General features: G+C 45.1%; 1 protein-coding gene across 1 annotated transcript in view; it reads right to left on the reverse strand.

Moving 5' to 3' along the window:
• The window catches only part of LOC140424765 (obscurin-like), a 1,044,598-nt gene that overhangs the window by 44,041 nt on the left and 973,780 nt on the right, over positions 1-26,777 (reverse strand). The window contains 6 exon segments of the mRNA XM_072508149.1: positions 108-269; positions 9,733-9,855; positions 10,340-10,507; positions 15,791-15,901; positions 19,812-19,949; positions 23,252-25,847. Of these exon segments, the coding sequence (XP_072364250.1) occupies positions 108-269; positions 9,733-9,855; positions 10,340-10,507; positions 15,791-15,901; positions 19,812-19,949; positions 23,252-25,847 (3,298 nt within the window).

Below are 26,777 nucleotides of genomic sequence, written 5' to 3' on the forward strand. Positions count from 1 at the left end.
TCAGCTGGAGGGTTACATGCCAGTATTCCGTCTGAGCATGACATGTTGCCAAATTCTGGTAAGATTCCACCCACTGTCCAACGGATTGAAGAGTTTTATGAACTTACCTGTCTCCCCAATGATAACTTCAGCAGATGGCCTACTAAATTGCCCGTTCCCAGCTTTGTTCACATACGCAACTCTATACGTATAAGTTTCTCCCCTACGCAGGTTACTGGCATAAAAACAGGATTCAGAAAGATCAGACGCAATATTTTTCCACTCGTCACCTGAAAAAGATAGCATTTTGTTGGACAAAAATAATGTATTATAATGTACTTTAATACATATCAAGAAAAAGATTGATGTTACTGGGGCAAAGTGATTGAGAAATACTATAAGGTGGTGGGTAAATGGGGCTGATCTAAAAAACTGAAGAGGCCATTAGGCCCATCGTGTCCATGACAGTCACAAAGGAGCTATCCAATCTGATTCTACTTTCCAACTCTTGCTACGTAGCTTTGTAGATTTTTAAACATTCTTGGAACTTAGCATTATATTTTCCCATGCACCAATTTGTTTATGGTGATAAAATTATTTCTGTGCGTTAAAACAGTGCAGAAAGGAATTTTACATAAACATAACAATTGTGGTATTATAGAATCATAGAATTTACAGTGCAGAAGGAGGCCATTCGGCCCATCGAGTCTGCATAGACCCTTGAAAAAAGCATCCTATTTAAGCCTGTAACCCCACCGAACCTTTTTCAACACTAAGGGGCAATTTAGCATGACACAGGGAGAAAGTGCAAACTCCACACAGACAGTCAGCCGAGGCGTGAATTGAACCCGGGTCCCTGGAGCTGTGATGCAGCCGTGCTAACCACTGTGTCATTGTGCCGCCCAGTACTAGAGGAAATTGAATCCTTGATGTTTTGTTATACACAATACTTAAAATAATTCTTAGCAAGTCAATCTTCCTTAACAAAACGGAAATCAATATCATCAGAACATTTAAAATTGTAGTTTACTCCCGTTAATCAGTTTTATTATATCTTGTAGTGAGAAACACAGGTGGAATTTTCCATACCCGGCAACAGTGGGGAACTAACGTTGGCAGGAAGCAAAAAATCTGTTTCCTGATGACAGGATCCACTGTTGGAATTTTGTTCTACCAATGTTTAAGGCGGGTTAAAGGCAGGGCAAGCTTCCTGATGAATAAAGTTGGGAATCTCATTTGCATGCATGATCTCAGTCGCATGAATGCTAATTAAAAGGCTACCTCATTGGAATTAAGTTTTCCCTCCAAATTAAGTTTCCTGCCAGCACGTACTTCAGTTGTTTGCTTATTGTCCATTACTGACTTTGATACATCAGAGATATTATTTGGACCCGTTCTTTACCCAACTATCAGAATTCCACAATGAGTTTTTATTCACACAAACAACTATCGGATTGCGACACTCCAAACCACCCATCTTCCTCTTCATTTACTCCATTTTGCTTTGAAGTTCAAAAATTGCATTGTTCGGGCTGGTTTAGCAGAGTGGGCTAAACAACTGGCTTGTAATGCAGAACAAAGCAGCAGCGCGGGTTCAATTCCTGTACCGGCCTCCCCGAACAGGTGCCGAATGTGGTGACTAGGGGCTTTTCACAGCAACTTCATTGAAGCCTACTTGTGACAATATGCGATTATTATTAAATAAGTTCTAATAGTTTGTTAGTTTTGCTTTTAAATTCTACATTCAACCAATTATTCTGATTTACCAGAACCCCCTTTTCTTGTTCAAGGCATTTTCCATGATACTTCGGCTAAATACTTTGGCTGCTTAAAGTTCAATAAATTTTAATCGAAGATCAGCCTTTGCTAAGTTTATGTTTTCAAGTTTATCCTTCAGACAGTTCAAACCCTCAGTCAAATGTTCCACTTTCCTTGACTGATTCTCAATTGTCCACATCAGTTCTCTTTTACACATGACAGTTGATGTTCAGGTTTTCCATCGATTGCTCGTTATCTGCAATAAGTGTCTCATTTTTCTCCACAGTAGTTTTCAAAAGTTTGTTAAGATCAACATGTTCTTCAAGAGATGGGACATGGTATCCCTGTCACTGGCAGGGAGGGAGCAGGCGGTTAAAATGGTAGTCCTCCCGAGATTCATCTTTGTGTTTCAGTGCCTCCCGGTGGTGATCACGAAGGCTTTTTTCAAAAGGATCGAAAAGAGTATCATGAGTTTTGTGTGGGCCGGGAAGACCCCGAGAGTGAGGAAGGGATTCTTACAGCGTAGTAGGGATAGGGGGGGGCTGGCACTACCGAGCCTAAGTGAGTACTACTGGGCCGCCAATATCTCAATGGTGAGTAAGTGGATGGGAGAAGAGGAGGGAGCGGCGTGGAAGAGATTGGAGAGGGCGTCCTGTAGAGGGACTAGCCTACAAGCTATGGTGACGGCCCCATTGCCGTTCTCACCGAAGAAATACACCACAAGCCCGGTGGTGGTGGCGACTTTGAAAATTTGGGGACAGTGGAGACGGCATAGGGGAAAGACGGGAGCCTTGGTGGGGTCCCCGATAAGAAATAACCATAGGTTTGCCCCGGGGAGAATGGATGGGGGATTTGGAATATGGCAAAGAGCAGGAGTAACGCAACTGAAAGATCTGTTTGTGGATGGGAAGTTCGCAAGTCTGGGAATGCTGACCGAGAAATATGGGTTGCCCCAAGGGAATGCATTCTGGTATATGCAACTGAGGGCTTTTGCGAGGCAACAGGTGAGGGAATTCCCGCAGCTCCCGACGCATGATGTGCAGGACAGAGTGATCTCAAAGACATGGGTGGGGGACGGTAAAGTGTCAGATATATATAGGGAAATGAGGGACGAGGGGGAGATTTTGGTAGATGAGCTGAAAGGGAAATGGGAAGAAGAGCTGGGGGAGGAGATTGAGGAGGGGCTGTGGGCGGATGCTCTAAGTAGGGTAAACCCATCGTCCTCGTGTGCCAGGCTAAGCCTGATTCAATTTAAGGTGTTATACAGGGCGCATATGACTGGAGCATGGCTCAGTAAATTTTTTGGGGTAGAGGATAGGTGTGCGAGATGCTCGAGAAGCCCAGCGAATCACACCCACATGTTCTGGTCATGTCCGGCACTACAGGGCTTCTGGGTGGGGGTGACAAAGGTGCTTTCGAAAGTAGTGGGGGTCCAGGTCGAACCAAGCTGGGGGTTGGCTATATTTGAGGTTGCACAAGAGCCGGGAGTGCAGGAGGCGACAGAGGCCGATGTTTTGGCCTTTGCGTCGCTAGTAGCCTGGCGCAGGATACTGTTGATGTGGAAGGAAGCCAAGCCCCCGGGGGTGGAGACCTGGATAAATGACATGGCAGGGTTTATAAAGCTGGAACGATTAAGTTCGTCCTAAGGGGATCGGCTCAAGGGTTCACCAGGCGGTGGGAACCGTTCGTCGAATACCTCACAGTAAGATAGAGGGAATGGAAAAGAAGAAGGCAGCAGCAGCAGCCCGGGGGGGTTGGGGGGGGGGGGGGAGGGGGGGGGGGAGGAACCAGAAGGACTCTCAGGGTTGTTAATATATATGTATAATATGTATAGGTCGTTGTTATAAATAATTGTATATTGGACTGTTAAATCATATTTTTGGAGAGTGTTTATCTGAGACAAGGCAGTTGCCATTTAGTTTTAGTTTTCGTTATATATTATTTATTCTTTGTTTATAAAACAGGTCATTGTTACTTATACTGTTATATTATTGTGTAAAGGATACACAATGTACTGTGATGGTTGACCAAAAATTTTCAATAAAATATTTTAAAAAAAAGATCAACATGCTCAACTGGTTGTTGTTACACAGTTGTCATCACATTACTGTCTCCACAAGCCAAATCATTACTGAGGATGAAATCTAATCCTAAAATAGGTAATTTAGGAATAATTCCCACTATAACAATTCCATTTACAACAATTATTTCTTAAATTAACTTTACACAAAGAAACAAGTTCATCCCTTCCATTAACACATCTTACTGATACTTTTTCCTTCATAAAACTTCCTGGATTACAAATTGTATCATCAATGATTGATGTTCCTCCATATTGTTTACATTTTAATTTGTTCATGTATTTTGTTTGACGATAAGAGAATATTTCTTCATTTGAAACAAAATATCCAGAACCTCCAATAGTCGGGCTTCCTTCACCAGTACTCAAATAATTCTCTGAATTGATGTTATAACTGGATGGGAAGATCCCAGAATGGAACCCTGGTTCAAAAGACTGCACGCGGGATTCTCCGTTGGCGGGATCTTCCGCCCCGCTGGCAGCGAACCCACGCTCGCGCTTTTCCCGACGGCATGGGGTGGCCCACAATGGGAAATACCATTGGCTGGCTATGGGAATGGAGAATCCTGCTGCCGGCCAGGGCGTGCCGTGCAGGAAAACAGGGATGGCGGGACGGAAAACCCACCCCAGAACTTTGATTTTCTTTACACAACATGGAGGGACAGAATTGCAGGCCAATCCAATTAGTTTTCACAGCAAGGAAAAAACATTTATTAAACATGAAACAATTGGACTATGACACTATATGCCTTTACTCCCCCTTTTGGATACAGAACTGGCTAGGTCATAGAAGGCAGAGAGGAGCAATGGAAGGGTGCTTTTCTGATTGGAGGGCTGTGACTAGTGGTGTTCCGCAGGGATCAGTGCTGGGACCTTTGCTGTTCGTAGTATATATAAATGATTTGTAGGAAAATGTAACTGGTCTGATTAGTAAGTTTGCGGACGACACAAAGGTTGGTGGAATTGCGGATAGCGATGAGGACTGTCAGAGGATACAGCAGGATTTAGATCGTTTGGAGACTTGGGCGGCGAGATGGCAGATGGAGTTTAATCCGGACAAATGTCAGGTAATACATTTTGGAAGGTATAATTCAGGTAGGGAATATACAGTGAATAGTACAACCCTCAAGAGTATTGACAGTCAGAGAGATCTAGGAGTACAGGTCCATAGGTCACTGAAAGGGGCAACACCGGTGGAGAAGGTAGTCAAGAAGGCATATGGCATGCTTGCCTTCATTGGCCGGGGCATTGAGTATAAAAATTGGCAAGTCATGTTGCAGCTGTATAGAACCTTAGTTAGGCCACACTTGGAGTATAGTGTTCAATTCTGGTCGCCACACCACCAGAAGGATGTGGAGGCTTTAGAGAAGGTGCAGAAGAGATTTACCAGGATGTTGCCGGGTATGGAGGGCATTAACTATGAGGAGAGGTTGAATAAACTTGGTTTGTTCTCACTGGAACGAAGAAGTTTGAGGGGCGACCTGATAGAGGTCTACAAAATTATGAGGGGCATAGACAGAGTGGATAGTCAGAGACTTTTTCCCAGGGTAGAGGGGTCAATTACTAGGGGGCATAGGTTTAACTGCCTTATCATCACCAGGAACCCTTCTCTTAAATATACTGCAGTATGTGTAAAATAATTAATATTAGCATTTATTAATGAACTGATAAACTCTTCATGTTCCATTGCAAGGTGCTATTGAATTCAGCTACAACAAGGTCAAAACAGTGAAATTTGAAATTGAATCTGAGTATGAAATTGAGGGTTGAGTTTCCCCTGACTTGGTGTCGGGACGAGGCCGTTGAATCTCGCCTTGGGCCTCTCACGAGATTTGTGGCGCTTGAAACACCTCGCAAAATTTACCGGAGTCTCGGGCGCCGTTTAGTACTGGTTTCCACAAATGTGGACCAGTCGTAATGGCACCTTGGGGGGGGGGGGGGGGGGGGGTGGGTGTCTCCCAGGCCATTAGAGACCCCCGGGTGGTTCTGGATATTTTGTTTCAAATGGAGACTTAATACGGATTACAAAGTACATCTTTTTAAAAAATATTTAGCGTACCCAATTAATTTTTCCAATTAAGGGGCAACTTAGCGTGGCCAATCCACCTACCCTGCACATCTTTGGGTTGTGGGGGCGAAACCCACGCAAACACTGGGAGAATGTGCAAACTCCACACGGACAGTGACCCAGAGCCGGGATCGAGCTTGGGACCTCGGTGCCGTGAGGCTGCAGGGCTAACCCACTGTGCCACCGTGCTGCCTCTACAAAGTACATCTTAATCTGCAGTGTTCTCATGAACACAAAGTCCCTTTTAAGAACACAAGATGACTGTGGAAAAATACACACCCGACTCTGAACCCCAAGTGAATGTTTGTGGATGTCTCCTCAGAATCCCACCAGATGACTGTCATGTGAGAATTTCCAAATTCACTTCCAAAAACACACTATAAAATCTTCTCTCATAATTATGCTTTCCTTAGCAGTTCGCATTCCGAAGTCCAGACGAAATTACACTTTTAAACCAAGCATCCACTTATACAGAACCCTGTATAACTAAGGTTCTATACAGCTGCAACTTTTAATAAAGAATCCAGGCCAGGGTTTTACACCAACCCCTTTAGGATTTCTTTGTCTCAACGGAGGCCAATGAAAGGCTCAGCATGTGTCTGCTGGCTTTGAGCTGGAGAGAAATCTGTAAACACCATGCTCACTTAATGAGTCACTTCAATTAATTCACTCACCCACTGAGGCGTCGATGATGCAGGCTGCAAGAAACCTTGCTTTGATAATAGCTCTCATCCAGATGAGGTTATGGAGGGGCCGATGGAACAGCGCCATGCCGAGCAAGTGCCTGAACAGCAAGAGACAGGAGGGCCTCTATAAGGTCAAGATGCTGCCGAGCATGGGCCACTGCAACTGTGAGCATTGGTCTGAGGATGGGTGTATAATTGGGGATGCTCTTATCTAGAGTTGAGCAAAAGGCGATGTTGAAAGTACCCTTGTCGTCCTGGGATAGGAAGATAGAAATGTAGAAAATAGGAGCAGGAGACCATTCAGCCCTTTGAGCCCGTTCTGTCATTCATTATGATCACAGCTGATCGCCAAATTCAATAATCTGATCCCACCTTCCCTCCATTTCCTTTGATCCCCTTTTCCCAAGTTCTATATCTAACTGCTTTTTGAAAACACGTGTTTCGGCATCAGTTGCTTTCTGTGATAGTGAATTCCACAGGCCAACCATTCTCTGGGTGAAAAGATTTCTGTTCATTTCAAAAATAGAATTTAAAAAAAAATTTGTTCATGTATTTTGGACGCAATTCGACCCTTCGAGCCTGCTCCCCCATTCATTTTGAACAAAGCTGATCATCAATACCCTGATCCCGCCTTCCCCCCATATCTCTTGATTCCTTTAGTCCCAAGAGCTATATTTAATACCTTCTTAAAATTACCTTCTTGAAATCCCATAGTCCAAAAATGTGCGGGTTAGGTGGATTGGCCATGCTAAATTGCCCTTAGTGTCCAAAATTGCCTTTAGTGTTGGGTGGGGTTACTGGGTTATGGGGATAGGGTGGAGGTGTGGAGCTTGGGTAGGGTGCTCTTTCCAAGAGCCAGTGCAGACTCGATGGGCCGAATGGCCTCCTTCTGCACTGTAAATTCTATGATTCTATAACGAGAGATATTGTAGGCCACGTCAAAAAGAAAAAGGAGGCATTTGTCATGTCTAGAAGGCTGGGAACAGACAAGCCTGTGTGGAATATAAGAAAAGTAGGAAGGAACTTAAGCAAGGAGTCAGGAGGGCTAAAAGGGGTCACAAAAAGTCATTGGCAAATAGGGTTAAGGAAAATCCCAAGGCTTTTTACACGTACGTAAAAAGCAAGAGGGTAGCTAGGGAAAGGGTTGGCCCACTGAAGGACAGAGGAGGGAATCTATGTGTCGAGCCAGAGGAAATGGCTGAGGTACTAAATGAATACTTTGCATCAATATTCACCAAAGAGAAGGAATTGGTGGATGTTGAGCCTGGAGAAGGGTGTGTAGATAGCCTGGGTCCCATTGAGATCCAAAAAGATGAGGTGTTGGGCGTCTTGAAAAATATTAAGGTGGATAAGTCCCCAGGGCCTGATGGGATCTACCCCAGAATACTGAAGGAGGCAAGAGAGGAAAATGCTGAGGCCTTGACAGAAATCTTTGGATCCTCACTGTCTTCAGGTGATGTCCCGGAGGACTGGAGGATAGCCAATGTTGTTCATTTGTTTGAGAAGGGTACCAAGGATAATTCAGGGAGCTACAGGCCGGTGAGCCTTACGTCAGTGGTAGGAAAGTTACTGGAGAGAATTCTTCGAGACAGGATATACTCGCATTTGGGAGCACGTGGACGTATTAACGAGAGGCAGCACGGTTTTGTGAAGGGGAGGTCGTGTCACACTAACTTGAGAGAGTTTTTCAAGGAGGTCACAACGATGATTGATGCAGGTTGGTGGAATTGCGGATAGCGATGAAGACTGTCAGAAGATACAGCAGGATTTAGATTGTTTGGAGACTTGGGCGGAGAGATGGCAGATGGAGTTTAATCCGGACAAATGTGAGTAATGCATTTTGGAAGGTCTAATACAGGGAGGGAATATAAGATGAATGGTAGAACCCTCAAGAGTATTGACAGTCAGAGAGATCTAGGTGTACAGGTCCACAGGTCACTGAAAGGGGCAACACAGATGGAGAAGGTAGTCAAGAAGGCATACAGCATGCTTGCCTTCATTGGCCGGGGCATTGAATATAAAAATTGGCAAGTCATGTTGCAGCTGTATAGAACCTTAGTTAGGCCACACTTGGAGTATAGTGTTCAATTCTGGTCGCCACACTACCAGAAGGATGTGGAGGCTTTAGAGAAGGTGCAGAAGAGATTTACCAGGATGTTGCCTGGTATGGAGGGCATTAACTATGAGGAGAGGTTGAATAAACTTGGTTTGTTCTCACTGGAACGAAGGAGGTTGAATGGCAACCTGATAGAGGTCTACAAAACTATGAGGGGCATAGACAGAGTGGATAGTCAGAGGCTTTTTCCCAGGGTATAGGGGTCAATTACTAGGGGGCATAGGTTTAAGGTGCGAGGGGTAAGGTTTACAGGAGATGTACGAGGCAAGTTTTTTACACAGAGGGTAGTGGGTGCCTGGAACTCGCTGCCAGAGTTGGTGGAAGCAGGGACGATAGTGACCTGTAAGGGGCATCTTGACAAATACATGAATAGCATGGCAATAGAGGGATACAGACCCCGGGAGTGTAGAAGATTTTAGTTTAGACGGGCAGCATGGTCAGCGCAGGCTTGGAGGGCCGAAGGGTCTGTTCCTGTGCTGTACTTTTCTTTGTTCTTGTTTACCTTCAACAACCGGTGTGCGAGGATACCCAGGTCTCTTGCATATTCCCCTCTCCTAATTTCTGGGTATTCAGATAATAATCTGCCTTCCTGCGTTTGCTACCAAAGTGGATAACCTCGCATTTAGCCAATTTGTACATTGCTTACATCTGCGAGCTTCTCCAGTGCGAGCTGCAGTTGCAAGGACCCTGGAGGAGTAAAACGGAGATCCTGGCCTGCAGTGTGTCCAGGTGCTATTTTAAAATGCTGCCAGAAACTTCGGCACCATGAATAACGGTGGGGCGAGTGACTTTCTGTCTGCCCTACCACGGGATTTGCTGAGCTCTTTGCTGATTCATATTTATTGAGCTCAAAAGCCTAAGATCGTGCACGTTCACCCAGTCCACTGCTCAGCGGGAACTATGCTGACTTTCCTACTCAGTCTTCAGAATGGAAAATCCTGCCCATTGTGTCAGATACAAGTGAATTGTCGTGTTTTCCCAATTGTGCAGTCATCAATGATGTAACTCTTTTCACTGTGCCAAGCAAAATAACATCTTTACTTACCCTTTCTCTTACACTCAATAATGTACATGATTGGAGTGTTGGTTACAAGCGGCTTCCATATCACTAAAGCTCCATCTTCATAGACCTGTGCTACTTCAGGAGAATCAGGGCGACAAGGCACAACTACAAATAGAAAGAAAGTGAATCAATGTAGCCAAAGGAAAAGGAACTACTGACTGGTCATCAAAAATTGGAGACATTCTAGCCATTCCTTTAGTGTACCAAATCATTTACCTTCTTGCCCCTTTCTCCAATTTTATCCTCTCCTCTTCTGAAAATACTGATTCCTTCACTTGAGTTCCCTTCAGTACCACATCCAAGTGACCAGTTTTCTATGTACTTGACTATTCAAATGTAAGATGGTGTTTCAGGCTGTAAAGCCACCCTCCCCACACCTCATCCTGACTTAGAGATACAGACAGGTTCACTTTTCCATAAGGTTCACAAGATTGCATCAGGAATGGCTGCTTCATTTTCTCCCCCGTCCCTATCCCAGGACCAGTGATGCATTGTTCCATTTCTGACCCGGTTATCAGCTGAATGATTTGTGGGATTTAGCGCAACTTACGAATGCTCTCCAGAATTGGACAAGATCAATCACAATTACCTGCAAGATTCAGTAAGCAGCAAGTTGAAGCTTTGCCTGAGCGGTTTTTAGCCACACATGTGTATCTCCCCAGATCATCCCCTGTCACATTTAGGATAGTTAAAAGTTGGCAATTTCTGCTTGTGGTTGATGACAGTATTCGATCACCGCAGCACACCAACTGGTCCTCTGTGGAAAATAATAAATCATGAAAAATAACTTGAGTGTTGGGTTGAAACATAAAATGTGAAAAATTCCATTGTCTATGTTTCTGAATTGAGCAATGTTTTATAATATTAGAACAACAAACAAAGAAAATTACAGCACAGGAACAGGCCCTTCGGCCCTCCCAGCCTGCGCCGATCCAGATCCTTTATCTAAACCTGTCGCCTATTTTCCAAGGATCTACTCCCCTCTGTTCCGGACCCGTTCATATATCTGTCTAGATGCATCTTGAATGATGCTATCGTGCCCGCCTCTACCACCTTCGCTGGCAAAGCGTTCCAGGCACCCACCACCCTCTGCGTAAAAAGTTTTCCACGCACATCTCCCTGAAACTTTCCCCCTCTCACCTTGAAATCATGACCCCTTGTAATTGACACCCCCACTCTTGGAAAAAGCTTGTTGCTATCCATCCTGTCCATACCTTTCATAATTTTGTAGACCTCAATCAGGTCCACCCTCAACTTCCGTCTGTCCAACGAAAACAATCCTAATCTACTCAACCTTTCTTCATAACTAGCACCCTCCATACCAGGCAACATCCTGGTGAACCTCCTCTGCTCCCTCTCTAAAGCATCCACATCATTCTGGTAATGTGGCGACCAGAACTGCATGCAGTATTCCAAATGTGGCCTAACCAAAGTCCTATACAACTGTAACATGACCTGCTGACTCTTGTACTCAATACCCTGTCCGATGAAGGTAAGCATGCTGTATGCCTTCTTCACCACTCTATCGACCTGCGTTGCCACCTTCAGTGTACAATGGACCTGAACTCCCAGATCTCTCTGTATGTCAATTTTCCCCATGACTCTTCCATTGACCGTATAGTCGGCTCTTGAATTAGACCTTCCAAAAAGCATCACCTCGCATTTGCCTGGATTGAACTCCATCTGCCATTTTTCTGCCCAACTCTCCAATCTATCTATATATTGCTGTATTCTCTGACAGTCCTCCTCGCTATCTGCAACTCCACCGATCTTAGTATCATCTGCAAACTTGCTAATCAGGCCACCTATACCTTTGTCCAGATTATTTATGTATATCACAAACAACAGTGGTCCGAGCACGGATCTTTGTGGAACACCACTAGTCACCTTTCTCCATTTTGAGACACTCCCTTCCACCACTACTCTCTGTCTCCTGTTGCCCAGCCAGTTTTTTATCCATCTAGCTAGTACACCCTGAACCCCATACGACTTCACTTTTTCCATCAACCTGCCATGGGAAACTTTATCAAACGCCTCACTGAAGTCCATGTATATGACATCTACAGCCCTTCCCTCATCAATTAACTTTGTCACTTCCTCAAAGAATTCTATTAGGTTTGTAAGACATGGCCTTCCCTGCACAAAACCATGCTGCCTATCACTGATAAGTCTATTTTCTTCCAAATGTGAATAGATCCAATCCCTCAGTATCTTCTCCAACAGTTTGCCCGACGTCTAGCTCACAGGTCTATAATTCCCTGGATTATCCCTGCTACCCTTCTTAAACAAAGGGACAACATTAGCAATTCTCCAGTCCTCCGGGACCTCACTCGTGCTCAAGGATGCTGCAAAGATACTGTTGAGGCCCCAGCTATTTCGTCCCTCGCTTCCCTCAATAATCAGGGATAGATCCCATCCAGACCTGGGAACCTGTCCACCTTAATGCCTCTTAGAATACCCAAAACTTCCCCCTTCTTTATGCCGACTTGACCTAGAGTATTTAAACATCCATTCCTAGCCTCAACATCCGTCATGTCCCTCTCCTTGGTGAATACCGATGCAAAGTTCTCATTAAGAATCTCACCCATTTCCTCTGATTCCATGCATAAATTCCCTCTTTTGTTTTTGAGTGGGCCAATCCTATCTCTAGTTACCCTCTTGCTCCTTATATACGAATAAAAGGCTTTGGGATTTTCCTTAACCCTGTCAGCCAAAGATATTTCATGACCCCTTTTAGCCCTCTTTATTGCGTGTTTGAGATTTGTCCTACTTTCCTGATATTGCTCCAAAGCTTCATCAGTTTTAAGTCGCCTGGATCTTATGTATGCTTCCTTTTTCCTCTTAGCTCGTCTCACAATTCCACCCTTCATCCATGGTTCCCTAATCTTGCCATTTCTATCCCTCATTTTCACAGGGACATGTCTGTCCTGCACTCTAATCAACCTTTCCTTAAAAGATTCCCACATTTCAAATGTGGATTTACCGTTAAACAGCTGCTCCCAATCCACATTCCCTAGCTCCTGCCGAATTTTGTTATACTTGGCCTTTCCCCAATTTAGCACTCTTCCTTTAGGACCACTCTCGTCTTTGTCCATGAGTATTCTAAAACTTACGGAATTGTGATCACTATTCCCAAAATAATCACCGACTGAAACTTCAACCACCTGGCCAGGATCATTCCCCAATACCAGGTCCAGTATGGCCCCTTCCCGAGTTGGACTACTTACATACTGCTCTATAAAACTCTCCTGGATGCTCCTTACAAATTCTGCTCCATCTACGCCTCCAACACTACATGAGTCCCATTCAATGTTGGGGAAGTTAAAATCTCCCATCACGACCACCCTATTGCTCCTACATTTTTCTATAGTCTACATATTTGTACCTCTATTTCACGCTTGCTTTTGGGAGGCCTGTAGTAAAGTCCCAACAATGTTACTACACCCTTCCTATTTCTTAGCTCTACCCATATTGACTCAGTGCTCGAATCCTCCATTGTGCCCTCCTTTATCACAGCTGTGATATCATCTCTGACCAGTAATGCAACTCCTCCACCCCTCTCTATCCCTCCTGAAGCATCTATACCTTGGGATATTTAGTTGCCAGTCTTTCTATTGAAATAGAAACCTAAAATGCTGGAAGTAATCAGCAGGTTAGACAGCATCCAGGGCGAAACAGAGTTGACATTTCAGCTTGAGGACTTTTTGTCAGGAGCTTCTGATGAAAGGTCATCTACCTGAAACATTAACTCTGTTTTTCTCTCTCCACAGATGATGCCTGACCTGTTGAGTACTTTCAGCATTTTCTGTGTTTCCTCCATATTTCCAGCACCCACAGTATTTTGCTTTGGATTCCCTTAATGCTGCTCACTTTCAGCTGATTGGTCTGTGTAGGCCTCAATCGACATGAAACATACAAGAATGTACTCAGTTAAAATTAAGGTCTGCAGGAGCTAGATGGCAACATAGCATATAAATATAAAGGCATTGAAAAAAATGTGCTCTTAGAAGTAGGTTAACACTACTCAAATTCACTTGACACAGTTCCATCACTGGCAAATGGATTAGAAACTAGGGGTATGATTTAACCGAGAAACACATGCTATTTAATGGCACTTTGTTGTTTTTTTAACCTCGGTGAGTTTTCCTCCGCCGTGGCCGCAGTGCCAAGATGCCAGAGAGCTACCCTGCCATGTCTTCCGGAGACCCTTCCAGGTGCCATTATGACTGGTCCACATTTGTGGAAACCAATACTAAACAGTGCCCTGGCGAGGCCTTTCGAGCACCACAAATCTCGCGAGAGGCCTCGCGCAAGATTCAACGGCCTCGTTCCGACACCGAGTCAGGTGCAACGAGGATGTTAAATCGCTCCCCCTATCCAGGTTAAAGAATCTTGGGCGGGATTCTCCCCTACCCGGCGGGACGGGGGATCCCGGCGGGATGGAGCGGCGTGAACCACTCTGGCGTCGGGCCGCCCCAAATGTGCGGATTTCTCCGCACCTTTTGGGGCCAAGCCCTCACCTTTAGGGCTAGTCCCGCACCGGAGCGGTTCCCGTCCCACCGGCTGGCCTGGAAGGCTTTGGCGCCACGCCAGCTGGGGCCGAAGGGACCCCGCCGGCCGGCGGAAGTGCACGCATGCGCGTGAGTGTCAGCGGCTGCTGACATCATCCTCGCACATGCGCGGGGGGGGGGGTCATCTCCGCATCGGCCATCGTGGAGGCTATGGCCCGTCTGCGGATCAGTGGGCCCCGATCGCGGGCCAGGTCACCGTGGGGGCACCCCCCCAGAACCAGATCGCCCTCCGATCCCCCCCCCCCCACCCAGGACCCTGGAGCCCGCTCGCGCCACCTGGTCCCGCCGGTAAGGGAGGTGGTTTGATTCACGCCGGCGGGACAGGAATTACAGCAGCGGGACTTCCGTCCATCCCGGGTCGGAGAATCGCCGGGGGGGGGGGGTGACGTGAATCCCGCACCTGCCGGACGCCAAATTCTCCGGCACCAAAGATTCGGTGGGGGCGGGAATCGCGCCGCGCCGGTCGGCGGGCCCCCCCCCCCGGCGATACTCCAGCCCGTGATGGTCCGAAGTCACGTTGCTGTAATGCCTGTCCCGCCGGCGTGAATCAAACCACCTCCCTTACCGGCGGGACCAGGCGGCGCGAGCGGGCTCCGGGGTCCTGGAGGGCATGGGGCGATCTGGCCCTGGGGGGGTGCCCCCACGGTGGCATGGCCCGCGATCGGTGTCCACCGATCTGCGGGCGGGCCTGTGCTGTGGGGGCACTCTTTTCCCTCCACGTCGGCCATAGCCTCTGCGATGGCCGACGCGGAGGTGACCCCCCCTGTGCATGTGCGGGGATAACGTTAGCAGTCACTGACGCTCCCGCGCATGCGCGGACTTCCGCCGGCCAGCGGGGTCCCTTCGGCCCCGGCTGGCATGGCGCCAAAGGCCTTCCACGCCAGCCGGCGGGATGGCAATCACTCCGGCGCAGGTCTAGCCCCTAAAGGTGAGGGCTTGGCTCCGAAAGGTGCGGAGAAATCCGCACCATTGGGGCGGCCCGACGCGGGAATTGTTCACACCTCTCCATCCCGCCGGGACCCCCCGCCCCGCCGGGTAGGGGAGAATCCCGCCCATTGTGTTTAGCAGAATCAGATGTAACAGTTTAAAATGGTAGCTGCCTTATAACTACTTGTATATCTTCTCCTAAATATACTGCTGTGTGTGTAAAATAATTAATATTAGCATTAATTAATGAACTGATAAACTGTGCTAACCACTGTGCTACCGTGCTGCAGTCAATCTGACTGTAAAAGCCCATCATAGCCAAGCCTGATTTTTGCAATCCTCGGACAGGTAATTAGACTGCGATCATGAGTATAAGGTAAATGATAGCCTTGATTTAACAACCACAGCTGAGAGCTCATTTAACTGAGTACAGAATGAAGGATTCCTCCTTGACTAAGGTTCATTAGTTTAGTAATCGTTATTCAAGTTTTTTTAAACAGGAATCAAAAATGTAGAGAGAGGCAGTATAAAATAGATCTAACCTTTGAACCACAATATGTCAGGGTTTGGGTAGCCTGAAGGTCTGCAGGACAAGGTCACAGACTGACTCAGAACAACTGACTGGTTTATGAGGTCTTCGAGAAATGATGGTGCTGAAAGGAAAAAGGAAACAAGCTGCCATATTCAAAGAGTAGGAACAGAATTGACAAGAATTGAGAAGGTTGATTTGCACTAATTGTTCGAATACAGAGAAGCAAGGTAAAATGCTGGTCAGAATTTGGCAGGTGGGGCAGTGCAAAATTGGGTGTAATGTCATGGTTTTTTTTCTGACTGACCTATTTTCCCATGATCCCATGTTACATGTGGTGGGGGAGATGTTGATCCACGTATCATTCGGCCAATTAAAGCTCTTAAGTGGTCATTTAATAGCGTCTACTTCCTGACATATCACAATTTTTCCCACATTAGGCGGAGGAGAGGGCCCTCCTGAAGCCTGTCGTGACTCACTCATTGGACTATTGACAGGAAAGGGTGGATGTGTACCTCCTTTAGAGGTCCTCTGGGTCTACTGGAGGCCCCCCTTCAGGTTCCCCTTCCACCTTGGCTCCCACCCCTCCTCACTGGGGGCTTCTAGCTTGGCCTTGCTGAGAACCACCCCAATTTACCTCTCCATCTGGCTGTAGCGATAATTTCCGTTGGGGCCAGGAGTGGTCATTGCTCCCGGTGGCGTTGCTGACACCAGACAGCTACCGGTTATTTGATTGCTTGGCAACTCATGGAGGTGGGGCTTCCCCCCAGGGTGGAAATCTCGTCCTGAGATAATTAATGCTCCCGAGTGTGTTAAATACCTCTGCGGCAGTCTCCTAGAGCAGGAGTGGGTTTGACATTGGGCGCGATCCAGCGGCCACACTGCGCCCGAAAAGCAGCTCATTGCGGAGCAGCGCGGCCGATGAAAGCGGGGAGACCCCGCTCCTAGGATCTAACTGGCTCGCCATGCCTCGCGAGATCCAACTTGATCTTCGTGAGACATTGCGATGTAAATCCCACCCACAATGGGCGGGATCACTTTTTGACAAATTTGCATATTATGGCCAGGTTCACTCCCAGGCAAATCTGCATATTGAGAGCAAAGCAGTTAGCCTCACTCTAAGGTGTAGATTCCCGAGGTATTTGAGGCTTTTGGAGCCAACCACTTTGCCTCAGAGACTTTGGGCGAGCACTATTCCACACCGGTCCCCACAAATGTGGGCCAGACGGAACGGCACTATTGGGGGTCTCCCAGGGGATCGGAAGATTGGAAGCCCTTTTGGCAGGGTGGTGCCCTGGCACTGCTGGTGCCATCTGGGTACCCTGGCAGTGCCAGTGCATTCAACAAAGAACAAAGAAATGTACAGCACAGGAACAGGCCCTTCGGCCCTCCAAGCCCGTGCCGACCATACTGCCCGACTAAACTACAATCTTCTACACTTCCTGGGTCCGTATCCTTCTATTCCCATCCTATTCATATATTTGTCAAGATGCCCCTTAAATGTCCCTATCGTCCCTGCCTCCACTACCTCCTCCGGTAGTGAGTTCCAGGCACCCACTACCCTCTGCGTAAAAAACTTGCCTCGTACATCTACTCTAAACTTTGCCCCTCTCACCTTAAACCTATGCCCCCTAGTGATTGACCCCTCTACCCTGGGGAAATGCCTCTGACTATCCACTCTGTCTATGCCCCTCATAATTTTGTATACCTCTATCAGGTCGCCCCTCAACCTCCTTCGTTCCAGTGAGAACAAACCGAGTTTATTCAATCGCTCCTCATAGCTTATGCCCTCCATACCAGGCAACATTCTGGTAAATCTCTTCTGCACCCTCTCTAAAGCCTCCACATCCTTCTGGTAGTGTGGCGACCAGAATTGAACACTATACTCCAAGTGTGGCCTAACTAAGGTTCTATACAGCTGCAACATGACTTGCCAATTCTTATACTCAATGCCCCGGCCAATGAAGGCAAGCATGCCGTATGCCTTCTTGACTACCTTCTCCACCTGTGTAGCCCCTTTCAGTGATCTGTGGACCTGTACTCCTAGATCTCTTTGACTTTCAATACTCTTGAGGGTTCTACCATTCACTGTATATTCCCTACCTGCATTAGCCCTTCCAAAATGCATTACCTCACATTTGTCCAGGTTAAACTCCATCTGCCATCTCTCCGCCCAAGTCTCCAGACAATCTAAATCCTGCTGTATCCTCAGACAGTCCTCATCGCTATCCGCAATTCCACCAACCTTTGTGTCGTCTGCAAACTTACTAATCAGACCAGTTACATTTTCCTCCAAATCATTTATATATACTACAAAGAGCAAAGGTCCCAGCACTGATCCCTGTGGAACACCACTGGTCACAGCCCTCCAATTAGAAAAGCATCCCTCCATTGCTACCCTCTGCCTTCTATGGCCTAGCCAGTTCTGTATCCACCTTGCCAGTTCACCCCTGATCCCGTGTGACTTCACCTTTTGTACTAGTCTACCATGAGGGACCTTGTCAAAGGCCTTACTGAAGTCCATATAGACAACATCTACTGCCCTACCTGCATCAATCATCTTAGTGACCTCCTCGAAAAACTCTATCAAGTTAGTGAGACACGACCTCCCCTTCACAAAACCGTGCTGCCTCTCACTAATACGTCCATTTGCTTCCAAATGGGAGTAGATCCTGTCTCGAAGAATTCTCTCCAGTAATTTCCCTACCACTGAAGTAAGGCTCACCGGCCTGTAGTTCCCGGGATTATCCCTGCCACCCTTCTTAAACAGAGGAACAACATTGGCTATTCTCCAGTCCTCCGGGACATCCCCTGAAGACAGCGAGGATCCAAAGATTTCTGTCAAGGCCTCAGCAATTTCCTCTCCAGCCTCCTTCAGTATTCTGGGGTAGATCCCATCCGGCCCTGGGGACTTATCTACCTTAATATTTTTTAAGACACCCAACACCTCGTCTTTTTTCGGGCTGGGGTGACGATAGGGGATCGTTTTGCGGGCCTCGGAGATTGGAACACCTTTTAAAAATGGCGTCCCGATCTCTTGCTACAATGGGGCGTTCCGGCGAGCAGACCTCCCCACACTACAAATCGGGACTACGTGTGGCAGAGGCCTCATTTTCCCTGTTCAGGCCGAGCCTGCGAGACACGTGGCTAAACACGCTCGCTAGGGGACTTTGTTTCCTTTTGGGTGAATCGCGCACATTGACTTTTTTCGGGGCGGGGGGACGACGACACAGGAACTTTGCTGATATGTAAAATCCAGTTCATTTTATTGTGAAATTAGAGGAACATCTAATATTACTCTGGTTCTGTGGAATTAATGCCGTATCAGCACCCTGTTTTCACTCGCACACTTTTGTTTTCTCACTCGGCACTGAAGTTAAAGTGCAGCGAGTAGTTCAGAATACCTATATAAAATGGGTCCATGCTTGCGTTCGATTTTTTATATTTCTAAATTCAAATGAGAGCAGAAAAGTCACAAGATTTTGATTGACTGCACTCCTATAAGTTAATAAGTGCCTTCAGAGTAAGCGGGGGAGTCAGACATAACTCTTTTACATCAAGGAAAATGAGACACCAAGAGATGTTTGGGAAAGATTAACATTGAAGTTCTTGAATTAATGGATTCTGGTGAAACAAGAGATTGGGGTGTAGAATGAGAAAGCAGAATTGAGTAATAAGAAAATAATGGAAAATTGTCTTTTCCTGTTCCCAAAATGTCTTAAATTCTTCTGTGAACACAACCTGCTAAACTAAACATAATGAATTTATAAAAACTACACATAAAATACTGTCATACCCATAACTAACTTGTGCCTCACATATGAAAAATACACAAATTGGCTGCTATGATAGTGAGTTCTGAAGGTCTGCCTCAGAAGTAAAAGGATTAATTGCATCTTTCTCATTCTTCGATAAATTTTAGGTTAACAGCTGAAAATCTGTTCAATTGACAGGAAAGTCCATCATCAGAGATTTTGTGCTCCTATCTACATAGGTTTTTTAGTGTAAAATTTGAACTATTAAGAGAGGCTTACATTCGTCAGCAATACCTTTTTCCTTTGCTTTCGAACTGGGAAGCTTGAATGAAAACAGTCTAGATTTTTTCTTCAAGAAACCGCTGGGATTGTCTTTACTGTCTGTTGATTGCACACTCATCTGCCTTTTATCTATGACTGCAAAAAATTATAATATGGTTAATGTAATCTTAATATTCTTTCATTAGCACAATTAATTTGCAGACTTTTCTGAGGAAATTATTTCTATTACCTTCATGTCCTTTCTTATATTTACAGATTCAATTCACTATCGGCAAGAAGAAATTAGGTAGCTAGTTACATTTTTCATTTACTTTTTACTCCTTTGATTGTTTGATCATGTATTTTCTTCAATCTTACTGGAAAATAAAGTGAACTAACCCACCATATTAAATAATTAGATTATAAAGCATGATCAAATCATTGATCAAGTTGTGCTCACTGTCAATGGGCTTCCATAATCAAATGGGAAAAGATGGACAAGAACTGCAAAATGCTTCATGGTCCCTGCCTGATTAGTTCTTTAATCAGATATTAGAGATGAGGGAATGGACAATTATTTTTAAAATCTACACAATTGAGGCTACCAGATTCAAGTGTCCGGTAGATCTCATATTAAACTACTCATAGAATCCCTACAGTGCATAAGGAGGCCATTCAGTCTGCAGTGACCTTCTGAAAGAGCACCCTTCCTAGCATCAGGCCTCCGCCCTAACCCATAACCCAGTAACCCCACCTAACCTTTTGGATACTAAGGGGCAATTTATCATAGCCAATCTACCTAACTTGCACATCTATGGACTGTGGGAGCAAACCGGAGCACCCGAAGGAAATCCACGCAGACACGGGGAGAACGTGCAAACTCCACACAGTCAACCGAGGCTGGAATTTAACCCGAGACTCTGGCACTGTGAGGCAGCAGTGCTGACCACTGTGCCATCGTTCCCTATTGATCTTGGGAAGGCGTTAACCATTATGGCTGTGGTAGTACAATATTGGTGCATGTGTGCTTCAGTATACACATCAACCTAGAAAGCTAATTAAGCTGCCCAATATCCTGAAATGAAAGCTGCCATTGTCCCCAAGAACCTGACGACATATTGAGCCTGAGGTGTGAAAACAAGTCATTGCACAAATTTTGTAATTTAGGCCGTAGCATAGCCAACATTTCTTCATCAACATTCAAAGAAAAGATCATATGTGAAAGGGGCAGCTAATTGCTGAAGGCACAAAACTGGCCACATCGCGTAAAATTAAGGTAAAAACCTGGCACTGTGTTTCTATAGAGGCAGGTATGCTTCACTGTAAAATGGTGAATGTTTATTTAGTAGCCAAGGAGGAGTCTGGAAAGGAGAATCAAAAGAATGGTTTATTATTAAAAGTAAAGTATTTACAAGTAACAGCCCCTGTCCCAGTCGAGATTACTCTGTAGCTCGGCTCCTACCTGGGCTGGCTTTTAAAGGTACCGAGTTAGCTATCCTTCTGAAGGGCCTCCACCCCTCAGCGGGGGAGCTCATACGCCACGAGGACCACGGGGAGATTAATCGGGTCATCCCACTGGGTCTTGTGGGGCTTATAACAGTTTATATGAACAATAACGGTCTAGTAATTGGATGATTGCTCTGATTGCATAGACAATGAACCTCTAAAATGGGCATTATGACCCCGAACTGCAAAGGCAATAGAAGCTGAATGCTCCAATTACTCGGGCTGCGGTTTCCAGGAACCGGTATAAAAGGCTGAACTCATCTGCTCTCAGATGAACCATAAATTGCTTCGCTTTGACATAGCCAGTATACTATTATCAATAATTGATGTCACATTTCTCCATAGAAACCAATTGCTTTAGAATAGGTGGTGTGGCTCTTTCACTTTGCTAAATTACTGTTCTTCTGAAGTAGATTCAACCTCATCACCCGACTGCTAGAAAAAGGCTAAAGAGGAAAGGTCAGACCAGGAACTGCACAATATACAATGCACACAAGAGGATTATAGAACCACAGAATTGTTGCAGCACATTCAACCCGTTGTGTCTGTGTTGACTCTCTGCAAGAGCAACTCATCTGGTCCCCCCACCCCCCACCGCGCCTCCCCCCACCTTCTTCCCATAGCCCTGCAAATATCTTCTTTTTAGATAATTATGCAATTCCCTTTTCAAGGCCTCAATTGAAACTACCTCACTACATTCTCAGACAATGAATTGTGAGGCATACTTAGGTCAAGTGAGGTCTTAGTGTCTGGAAGCCTGAAGAGCTGCATCAAAGATGTATAAGGCAAGGTGTTTATGATTATCAAAGGAATTGGTAGGGTAGAGAGAAAGAAACTATTGCCTCTTGTGGGGGTTTCCAGAACAAGGATAAGTAATTTCGAAATTAGAGCTAGGCTTTTCAGTGGGTGATACCAGGAAATATTGCTTCAGACACAGGGCAGTGAAAATCCGGAATTCTCCCCCAAACAGCTGTTGAGGCTGGGGACCAAGTGAAAACTTGAAAATGGAGATTGCTAGATATTTTCAGGCAAGGATCTTAAGGGTTATCGAACCAAGATGGAGTTAAGGTACAGATCAACCATGATCTATCTGAAAGGTGAAACAGGCTTGAGTGACTGAACAGCTTTTCCCTCTGAAGGAAGAACAAACACTATTACTTGCTGTGTAAACCTAATGGGGGCAGTATTCTGTCTCAAGACTGGTTACCAGTTTACAACTGACAATTGTAATTCTAAACAGTGATGTCAATCTTCCCAGACAGCAGGATGCGAGATTCTTTTTAAAGTTTAAAGTATCCGATTCTTTCCAATTAAGGGTCAATTTAGAGTGGCCAATTCACCTACCCTGCACGTTTCTTTTGGGTTGTGGGGGTGAGACCCATGCAGACATGATGAGAATGTGCAACCTCCACACGGGCAGTGACCCGGGGCCGGGATCGAACCCAGTTCCTCGGCGCCGTGACGGGTTGCAAGAGGTTATAGTAATGTGTCTCACCTTGACTTCAAGAGCTTGCTTTCCAATAAACATAACCATTGTTCAAACAGCACCAAGTGCCTTGAAGTAATCTCAGTTGAAGGATACTGTGTATAGGCATAACAACATAGGCCACAAAGATGGAATTATGAATTTATTGTTGTAAGGTTTATGTCTGCAGAGTACATCAGGGTTCCATTATTTTTTACAAATTCAACCCCTTATTTGTGACATTATTATGTCAGTGCGTTCGGAAAATGTGCTTCCGACTAACACAAAATTCTACATAAGTTGTAAAACTATCCCTGGAGAAGCACTGGTAAATCATCAAGTTCACTGCACTTTGAGTTTATTAAGTTGGCATCTCACTAAATATGAAAATCATTAACTCTCACTGTAATGAATATGTCATTGTAAAATAATAAACTATTCCAAAGCAAATAACTTATATGTCTCTTAGAAGGTGTTTTGCACTTACATTCTTTTAAAGGGGGTATCAATGGCACTTTCATAACTTCCATATACTGGTTCCCATGCAATTCTGTGCGAGATGGATCTGTATTTTCCTGGGGCTTGCTCACATCCTTTTCTTTTCGCTCTCTCAGTTTTGGTTTCTCTTTGCTTTTCATCTGCCATGAAAAGCGAACGGGCAATGTCTGACTTTTCCTTGCTCCCCTTGAATTTTGCAAATATTTGCTTGAGTTTAAATCTCGCAACACAGATAAAGAATATTGACTTCTCCCTCCACCTTCATCAAGCTGATGTAAACCTTTATCCCAATTTAGGGACGCAGACCTGCCAAATAATCTTAAAAGACTTGAACTGCCAAAGGTTTCTGAGCTAGACTTTGACAATGGGTCTGTGTGTCTTTCACTGCCAGTCAGACTGGTTTCACTTGAAGCAATTGGAGATTTTGCATCCTTTTGGTTTTTGAATGCTTTTCTTAGACTTTCAAAGCTTTGATGTATTTTGTTTTCCAATGAAGATCTTTTAGACTTTTTTCTATTTTTTGATTCTCCTTCCCCAATATCTGATGTGGTGTCTTCATCTTCAGAATCTTTGAGCAACTCTAATAAATCTGAGTCCCATTCATCTACGTTAAGATTCCAGGAACACTCATTTGCTGTTTCAGTCTCATCGCACAGTATCTCATATGAGCTGGTTGATGTCTGATCTAACTTTCCTTGTAAAGGACTACCCTTTTTGGTCTTCATTTCCCTTGAAGGAAATGGTTCTTCAGATGTCCACGGCACAGGCAGATTTTTTGCCTGAGAAGTGCTTCTCTCTTCAAACTTTTGAGAGTGTTCATATTCTAGTCCGCAGCCGTATGGTTCTGATAGATCAAAGTAATCTGCGCCTGGATCTACTGCATTAAAGTATAAAGAGCCAACATTTTCACTTGAACTCTGCTCCTGAGGGTCAAATGTTACAGCTGAAGCTGCAACAGAGGAGATTTCACTCTCCAACTCAGGATCCATTGAAAGTTGAAAACCACAAGGCCTGACTTCTGAAACATCTGAATGTGAATTGGTAGGTTCGTCATAATACTGCCTTTCTGTTGTTCGGGACTCCAACTCGGGCGGTTCAGAGAGAGGTGAGCTTTCTGTATCTTCAGATGATTGTGAAAATTCACAGTCCCTGGTTTGCAGATCTGATGGACTCGGATGGGAAGCACCTTCACTAGAGTCCACCTCTGAATGTTGACTATAAGTGTCTTTGATGTCAGTAATGCAGGTTTTCCTCTCCGTGTTGAGTTCCATGTTTGTTTCTTTTTCTGATAAGTGTAAAGAAGCTGCATTAGTTTGCACAGATTGGGCTATCTCAGAGGGAATATTTTTGGTGGGGCATTCTGAAATATATTTTAACTCTGTTAAAAAGGTCCCTTCTTCAGATAAGCAAACTATGTCACTCAAAATGTATTTGCACATTCCTGACTGTTGTGTAGCTGACTCAAGTGCATCCAGGGAAACAGGCTGGGGTGTCAAGGCATCATGAACAATAGACATTGTACTGGAGTTTGGATCTGACTGCTGAGGAAATGGTTCCAATATTTCACTCACAGATTTTCTTGCTATGGTCTGAGCTAGGTTCTCTGCTTCACATTCATCCAATGATTTGCTCCTCCTTGAATTTTCCTCAGGAGAATAAGCCACAATGCTGCCATCATCATAAGATGTTGATCTTGCCAACTTTCTGGAGATGTGGCTTGAGATTTCTCCAAAGCTTTCAACATCAGATCTTCTGCCCTGAACAGACATCTGAAAGCACTCCAAGAGTGGTTGGCGTAGACCACTCACCTTTCCTTTTGTGTAACCTGCCTCTACAAAACGTTTTCTCGTTCTTTCAAGACTCCTTGCGTATTTGGTATCCCCAGTAGAAATATCCCTATTCTCCAGCGTATCACTGGAGAAAGTACTTTTTATTAGACAATGCCTTGGTAAAAGTCTGGGTGATTTGTTGGTGCCTGTGTCCAGTATGCTGCCTGGTCCTGATAATTGAAGTGAGATAGCACTATCAGCTGAAATGCCTTGAACTAAATTGTGAGTTGCTTTTTCCTCCACTCTTGAATAGTCTGACATCTCTAAAGTAGCTGCTTTGGAAATAGGATGCTTCATGCTCCTTGCACTTAAATTCAGATCGTCACATGTTTCAGAATATTTATGCTGTGCTTTCATATCCTCTTCATATTCTGCACCTAGGTCATATTTTACATCTGCTTGTTTTTCATCAGCAATACTTCTAGTTGACAGTGGCCTATCGCTCTTGTGCTCACTGATATTTGGATCTATAATGTCTGTTGAGAAGGAAGTAGACTGTGGGGTTTCAAAGTATTCACCTTCATTTGCAAAACATTGATCAAACAAAGCCTGACTGACATCTGGAGTATGGGTTGAACATGGTTCTGTCTGGTGAGTGTAGTCTTCAAAATCAGAAGAGGATGCACTAGTTGTTGGTGAGCTACTTTCATTAAGTGAGTGTCGACGTAAGCCAAGAGAAAGGCCCTTAGAAGGCTCTTCCATAAGTTGAGGAATTGACTTCATTGCAAGTATTGTTTTGTAGCTCATAAGGGAGTCCTGCAAATAATACAAAAGTGTCAATTTAACAGACTGAGGAAAATATTTGTTTTGAAAACAACGACCTGACTTTAAAAAAATCAAAAGTAGCTCCAAAAAATCTACCTGCTCAATGTCATACATTGGCTCCATCTATTCAAAAGCCCTCATAGCCTAGACTCTCCCTATCCATAATCTCCTCAAGCCCTACAACCCTCTGAGAACACTGCGTCCTGCAAATCTGGCCTTTCATACATCCCATGCTTTCATCACCCTTCCCATCTGTGACCTAAGCAGTCTAGATACTGAGCTCTGGAATTCCCTCCAAATACCCCATCACCTCTCTATGTCTCCCTCTACTCCTTTAAGACACTTGTTAAAAACGTTCCCCCCCTGTCCCACAGAAGAAATGCAACTAAGGGAGAAAAACTTTTAAATGCGTAGCACATTATCAGGATGGCTGAAAATGTTCCAAAACAATAAACTATTTGTGAAATCAAGCCTGAATTTCTTTTGTGAAGGCGTGTGGTAAACCACTGTTAATGTATTATATGTATTGTCGTTAACTGTTACTCTATTACATGTATTGTGGTAAACCACTGCCTGATGGCTCCGCCTCCCCTCAGGCTCGGTATAAAGGTGGCTGACCTCCGGTCCTGCCCCAGTTCGGGATCAATGGCCAGGAGGCTTTCTGTTTAGCTTATTAAAGCCTCAGTTTCGTTCACTACTCATCTTGTGTTAATTGATGGCACATCAAGGCGGTAGCCCAAACCTAAAGTTGTGAGCGAGTCTACCCCACCAGGCTGGGAAGCCATGGATTTGATTTTACAGCCGTCAGGTTGGTAAGCGGTTCAGATCCTGACATCCGTTCCTATTTGGGACGATGTCCCAATCAGATGACTGGCAACTCCCCAAATCCAGCAGTGTCACTGAAACGGGGACTTCAGTCAG

The sequence above is a fragment of the Scyliorhinus torazame genome, chromosome 6 (genome assembly GCF_047496885.1).
Source record: "Scyliorhinus torazame isolate Kashiwa2021f chromosome 6, sScyTor2.1, whole genome shotgun sequence".
NCBI lineage: Eukaryota > Metazoa > Chordata > Chondrichthyes > Carcharhiniformes > Scyliorhinidae > Scyliorhinus > Scyliorhinus torazame.